Source organism: Camelina sativa, chromosome 17 (assembly GCF_000633955.1).
Source record: "Camelina sativa cultivar DH55 chromosome 17, Cs, whole genome shotgun sequence".
NCBI classification, from domain to species: Eukaryota; Viridiplantae; Streptophyta; class Magnoliopsida; order Brassicales; family Brassicaceae; genus Camelina; species Camelina sativa.
This window is the reverse complement of record NC_025701.1, coordinates 6,110,237-6,117,800: the sequence shown is the minus strand read 5'-3', so window position 1 is coordinate 6,117,800 and position 7,564 is coordinate 6,110,237. Positions and strand designations below refer to the sequence as shown.

Sequence of the window (7,564 nt, the reverse complement as noted above, 5' to 3'; positions counted from 1 at the left end):
GGACCTGTACGGCTGCTAAACAATTTGATTAAAAGAATCTTTAGATTAATTCAAGATTCTTAGAGATACTGTCCAAATTTGCAAATATATTAAGTGACCTAACCCTATCTACATAATGAATAAAAAGTCTTCTCTCAACCAAAGGCAGAGAATATACTCTACGACAAGGACCTTGCAGCTAACGTGCAAATTTTGTATGAATGAGAATCAAAATTATATATTAAGAGACGACAATAAAAAATTCGTAAGATTATACTTATGGCAAGTTATGCTTTTTCGGATTCGAGCATATTCGTCCCATGAATGCAACCAATTCCAATAACTTCTACTCCGGGTCTTATTGTAATGTAATCAAATCATTTTTTGTTATCATGTGGTTGTGTGCATCCTTTTTATAATATGGTCGACAAATATTTAGTATATACTATGTGGTGAAGAAGATCCTTTTTGCTCGACTCTGGCCGCCATGTTCATACTAGCTGTATACATACATTATTTTTCATATGTATATAGACATATATCAAATGCGATCTAATATCAGCATATATTCTGGATCATTTATATAATTTTTTTCTTAGTGCGAGTCTGCGAGAACAGCAGCCACAATAAAATATACTATTACTTTGCTATTGTTGAAATAGTTAGATCCGTTTTTTGTAAAATGGAAATTTATCAATTAATTAGTGTTAAATATCATAACCTAATGTGATAAAAGTAAAACAAACCCTCGTATTTTACTTCACATATGAACGTAGTATAAAGAAATTCATTATTACAAGAAGTCAACAATGTTGACAAATGATCGGATATAACAACGGTAAGAATAAGATGAAAACTAACTGCAAAATAAATATGGAATGAATCCTAAAGATTGGTTCGGTGCAAAACTCTATACACTTTAATCACGGTATCAAATTCTAACATGGAGTGAACAAAACAAAATAATAATAGTATTAAATGACGACCCAAAAACATTAGAGACAGTAAAAACAAATTAATGGTTCTTGACGTAATGATTACGGGTAGAAGAAGACATCGCCGGGGAGCTACACCTGACCACCACCACCTCTTCACTATGACTTCCGGATCCTTCTTCCGCAATAATCGACGGTCTAAAATTGGAATGGCTAGGCCACTGTGGTGGTGGCGGTGCGGCCATGGCTCCATAGATCCCGGTGGTGGTGGTAGTACTGCTGGTGGTGACTCCTCCGGTGGTCTTGCCCGTAGAGTAGTCCGGTTGTGGTACCCATAAACCTCCGACGACTACGAAATGTTGCGTTTGAGAGTTTTCGTTGTTAGGGACTGTTTGGCGTGGTCTTCTTGTATGAAGTCTATATTTCTATTATATATCCCAAAAAAAAAAAAGATTAATTAACATTATATTTGTATAGAATAACAATTGACAATTGTAAAACTAACCATTGTTTGTTCTTTTTCCTATATCTGTATTCAATTATATAGAACGAAAAAATGCATGAGCTTATTGTAGTTACCTGTAAATGGCTTTTAACTTCATCATTGGTTAATCCATCAATTTTCATTAACTCTCTGATTTGCTTTGGCGTGGCTACTGCAAAATTCATTTACCAAAATCAATATACTAATTAAAATCTCATAAACCCTAGCTAGGTAACAGATTTTTTTTATTCAAATCGGTAGAAAATCAAAATTAACTCATATAAAATATATCAAAAAACTCACCATGAGGTCCACCTAAGTGTTGAAGAGCGTTCAAGAAGCGTCTATGCAATTGCGACGACCAACACCTTCTTTGCTTTCTCCCTCCTCCTACGTCTTTCTCCGCCTCTCTCTTCCTTCCTTCGCCACCGTTTACCATCGGGTCTTTTCTCATATTCTCATGATCTCTTTTCACTGTCTCCATCATCTCTTGTTGCAACCGTTCCTGAAACGCAAATAACAAACATTAGAACGTTTAGTCTACGAGATATGAACCAAGAAATTTATGCGCCTTGCATGTTAATTAGCTACGATGGCATTGCATACTCATAAGACATAATTAAGATTATTATATTACCTCTTTTGGAAGAAGAGGGTCTGGTTGATTCCAAAGTTGAACAGACTTAAGCCAATCAGATTTCGTGTTCTTGTCCTCCGAATCATTGTCCGGATCGTGATTTCCGTGCTCATCGTCCAATTCTTCGTCTTCTTCTTCGTTGGATGTAGATGAGTCTTTAATGGTTAAAAACTGCTCCAAGACGGGGCCACATTCTCCGGTCGTCTGCTCCGAGCACTCTGGTTGTCCATACACATTCTCCGTCGTCATCTCCGGCATCTCCCTCTTACATGCCTCGATCGCTAAAGAAATGATAAGTAAGTATTAAAATGTTATTAATAGATACTAGGATTTTTACATGTATGTTGTAATTTTCATATAATTCATAAAGATCACAAATTTTGGATTCCATGTAGTAAATATATGTTTTATAGATAGATAAATACATTTCTATATTTGTACATACCTTGAGTAACAAGGTCTAAGCAAAGAGGAAGTTCACGTTGGAAAACATGAATCTTGCGACGTTCTTCTTCAAGGGCTTCGATGTATTGCCCACATCTCTCCCGTTTCTGATTGTAATCCATATTGCTTAAATTCTTTATCATGATGGACTAATTAATCCACCTTTTTATTTGAGATTTGGTTTGCTTAGAGAGATGGATCAATACATATATATGGCTCTCTCTCTATATATATAAGGCCTCTAGCTAGGATCAGTATTTTGAGAGATTAAAAAAATGCATAAGTCGGCCCGTCGCGTTACAAGACGAATCTTGCGTTTCATAATTTTATATTTATACACCTTGATTTGTGTTATGTATATATTCATATATATATGTGTGTGTGTTTATAGAGAAACGTAACCAATTTGATTATATGTCTTTGTGGCTAGTAGTAGATAAGGAGTGGTGAATATTCGCCAATGTGATTCTTTGTTAGGTAATTTATTAATCATGTATCAACAGGATACTACTTAGTAGTATAAGACAAAAAAAAAAGATAGATACTTATTAATTAGTTTTATGCAGTCAATACATATTGGTCTATATATCTAATCCATTTACTATGTGATTGGTGGGTTATGATGGTGAGATTAATATATTTAATGTTACATTAACTTCGGGTTAGATTAGTGACTGGATTTATTCTTTTATCACTGCGTGGATATTACCGTATCTAATAAGACAAGCTTTACCATAAATGCAAATTAGAAGGCTTAGTTTTTCAAACGAGAGAATAAAATTTACACATAAACCGTTTGAGAATATTTCTTTCTTAATTAATTGTCCTTACACTTCATCCATTTGGTGGTGAGATTTGCATTTTTATTTTGATTACATAATTCAGATCGATAAGACTCCATCCATAATCAATTAAATTTGTTTGCCCAAAAAAAATCAGTTAAATTTAAAAATCAATCAAATTTCGGTGAAAAAAGACTGCAAAAGTAAACATTTAAACGATTGACTAAAATCTTCCCATGTAAATGATTTATGTTTTATAAAATCTAAATATATATTTCATCGCTAATAGTAACTATAATTCTGATTATGATCGGGCTTATAGTATAGTCCTAGTTAGACAAGCATGAATTAGCTATATATTAGTTAATAATTTCACGTTTGCCCTTATTACAATATCATCATCATATGATGAGATTTAAATTATGTTAAAGGAAAAGTGATCACTACTAAATGATGCCAAACTCAAAAGCCAAATGTCTCCTAATGAAGAGGCCAAAACAAGGAAGAAGGAGAAAAAGCCATACAAAGATAAAACCTTCATTTCAAATTTTTTTTTCTTTTCTATCCTCACTTTTTTTTAGCCCTTTATCCATTAGGATTCACATATTTTTTTCAAAGAATTGAAATGTCACAGAATCTTGACTTTGTTGATTAAGTTCTATTGAATTATCCGTACCCGTATATAATAATTACATAGTGTGTATAATTGTAGATATCTTGTAGTATGTGTCAATATCTTTAAGTTTTGGCCGGTAACATTACTTGTATTCTAATTATTGCCAAGTAAAACATGAAAAACATAACGTGTTGGACTGTACTATCAAAGATCCTCGTGCCTCATTCCAACTTTCCAAGATAATGGTTTGCCAATGCCTTTCACAATCAATAAATACTTAAGTATTTTCTAAACCGATCTAATATACTATCTTGTCGCCAAAAGAATTGTACTTTTCTACAAATAAAAAGTAAAGAGCGGTCGTCGTTTTCAAAAAAATACATTAGACGTTTAATGATTATGTTAAATAGTACTCCACTTTTATAAATACAGTATTCGACTTTTTAAAATACTGTATTAAAATAGGACATTAATAACAGGAAAAATAATAAAATCATAGATAAGAAACGAACAAAAAAAATAAAGCAAGTACTTGATTCCGTAAATATGACTTAGCTTCTTTAATCCTGATCATTAAATATGACTAGCTTGAAATTGATGAAAATTGTTTTAAAAATAAAAGATTCTCTCGAATATTAGAACATAATTACGGAGATAAAGCTGGAGATGCTGCAATTATGGGAAGAGTTTTATGTTTCTTTTCATGGACAAAAACGCTTTAAAACAAAACTATGTCTAAAGACTGTATATTAATCAGCGCAATGCTAATTGCCACCCAAAACAAATAAAATGATGCGTAAACTGTTTTAAAATTTCTATATGTCTGATAGAATAGAAGTTGTCGTTGAAGAATGGTGCGCTTCTAAACCGAGTGGTGATCACAAATTAAGTATATGTATATTATAAGTACAAATTTTAATTTAAAAATACTTCTAATGCATTTTGGACTGTTCAATTAGTCAGATCTTAACGCAAATTGGACGGTACTAATAAATGTTGTTTTTATCGTCATTGACATGAAGAAGGATGGAAATTAAAATCTATTTCGGTTTGACCTTGATGCATGGATTTTTTTGGATGCATGAAATGTTAAATAATATGCGAGCTATGACTTTGTACTCTATATCTAGTAATGGTTTCTTCTCGACCAAAAAAAAATACTAATGTGTATGCATGTTCTGGTATTTATTAAAATAATCGAACTCCAACTTATATAGGGATACCATTTGGTTAAACAAATGGTCGTCAGAAATTAATTATCACCAATAATATTCTTTGTTTTTAATAATAAAATAATATATATTCTTCACTTGTACATATTATATACATATATTGAAAAATATATTCATGTGAGTACTATGTTATTGTGTGACATTTCGAAAACGTGATTCTCATTGATTTGAACTTAGTAACTTTATATATTAGCGTTTTTACTGTTTAGAAAATTAAAATAATTAAAACAGATAAGGGAAATATTGAGAATAATCTAGCTAGCTGTGACTTTGAATGATATAATTCGGTGATTATTCAGTCAATTGGTCGTTGATTAGATCGCAAATTTGAATGAGTTGGCACACTGTATATGTATCTAATCTACCCTTTAATTGCCTTATCTAATCTACCCTTTAATTGCCTTCCAGTTGTCCCTAATTGGCTTCTAATTGTCTCCTCAGACACTCGAGAGGTCATTAATATTCACAGATCACAGTTATAGCAAAAAAGCTCACATCAAACCACGTTCGATCGAACACATCGATAAAACGACTCAATCCGTCTTTACACCACTACCGGAGGCTTATCATTTTCAAGCCCTATATACCTATAGGCCCATAGTTTATTTATTGTGAACTAAGGACCTGCCAGTTTATTTTCGGCCTTTTCACAATATCTAAGACTTCTGCGATTGTACGTATACACTTTAGCTTCTTTAAAGTTTCGAATGTGACAAAGAAAAAAATCAAATAAATTGTCGGGACGTGAATATTTTCAGACACGACACCAAATTTACAATTTATTTTCTCACTCGAGTATCCGACAAAATTACACTAGTAGATAGATACTCATTTTCTTATGACACATGAAATTGTTTTTTAGACCCAAAAAAGGAGTGAAAAGAGTAAGAAAATGTCGGGATTAGGGAAAGAAGAGTTGTGAGTTATGTGACTATGTGAGTACTTACAAGACGAATGAAAAGGAAACTTTGACAAATTGCTTTCATGTGTTCATCCACGAAATTGCATTTAAATACAAAAAAAATATATATAGTAAGATACTGATAGAACAATAGAATAAATAAATACTCTTATAAACAAAACAATAGAATAAATAGATAAAAATAAATATAATGTGACAGAGCAGAGAGACATAGGAGATGAGGGAGCTACAGTTTTGGTTCAGTCGTACTATTTTGTGCTCTTCTTCTTCGGACCCTTTAAAGCTTCAGAATCTAACTGCTTCAATCATCCAAAACAATGAAAAACTTTGATCGGACCAAGATTTCATATAATATATGTTTGTGTGTTTCTTTGCTAACTTATTTTTCTCTCTCTACGACATTGTTTTAAGGTTTCTTTCGATATGTCTAATCAAAATAGAAAGTACCTCGGTTCAAAGCCTCGTGGACTAATATAAAGCACTACTTGAGGCTCAAAGATTCTGTTTAAACAGTCACCTACAGTTAACGATCATATTATTTATAATCTAGTTCTATTCATTCATGTGGCAAAAGTTTAAAAACCGCATAAGTGGTTGCGAATCCAATTGTTTCGATCTAGTAGCATAATTCGATAATTAACAAAAAAAAATACTCGCATTTGAGAATCCCAATATCATAGGAAGATTTATAGAAGGGGAAAGCAACATATTAGAACGGGTCCATATATAAGTTCTTCGATCCAATCCATAATTTTCCAAACTCAAATGTTGATGCAAGTCCGGTTGATTTAGCCTTAACTTTTAAAAAATACCGTACGTGTCTAATGAATAGTCTTAAATCCAAAAACTAGTTGCATATGACCTAACTCTCCATTTTTGTTAACAACTTTATATAGGAGAGACCGTTTAAAATTTTAGGTATGAATTTCTTTCCTAAAATATGCTATGTTCCAATATGAAGTAATCCTGGTTATTTTTAGATTTTATAGAATTAATATTTTTATGTAGATTTTGACAGTGTAACTGGAGATTCAAAACTGAAATTAGAAGAGAGAAACCTATACGTTTTCTAAAATCCAAAATAGGAACTAACTTGACCTAAAACATTCAAATTTTTAATGATATAGGAAAGCCGGTCGAATATTTTCAGAAAGGTATCTTTGATTGAAGCATGCGATTTCTATATTTTAGTTTTACGAGCAAAACTAGTCTAGATATCCAAAAAATAACCGGAAAGCTCTTTCAAAGAGAAAAACCTAAAACCATATGCCTTTAGCATTAATTAATTATAGAATTGATCAATTGAAGCAAAGCAAAATGTACACTTTCGTCCAACTTTTACATTCCAATTCCATTAACAACCAAATAAGCAAACTCCCCCACTCTCCTAAGATTTTAAACTAAAGTAAAAAGTCTGAAAATAGATTATGGGTAACTTTTGGCAGCAAAGATTTATTAAAAAAAAAAAATGGGAACTTTAATAATATCATCATCACTGAGACTATCACTATCTCAGTAAGTTGTGCAGAATTC

At 32.0% G+C, this 7,564-nt stretch overlaps 1 protein-coding gene across 1 annotated transcript; it reads right to left on the bottom strand.

The window, feature by feature from the left end:
* LOC104755613 (myb family transcription factor EFM-like) lies at nt 747-2,786 on the bottom strand. Its single transcript, XM_010478024.2, has 5 exons — nt 2,481-2,786; nt 2,036-2,316; nt 1,702-1,903; nt 1,494-1,570; nt 747-1,339 (listed from the first exon to the last, which is right to left on the bottom strand). Exons 1-5 carry the CDS (start codon nt 2,620-2,622, stop codon nt 995-997), a joined length of 1,047 nt encoding a protein of 348 aa, XP_010476326.1. The 5' UTR covers nt 2,623-2,786; the 3' UTR covers nt 747-994.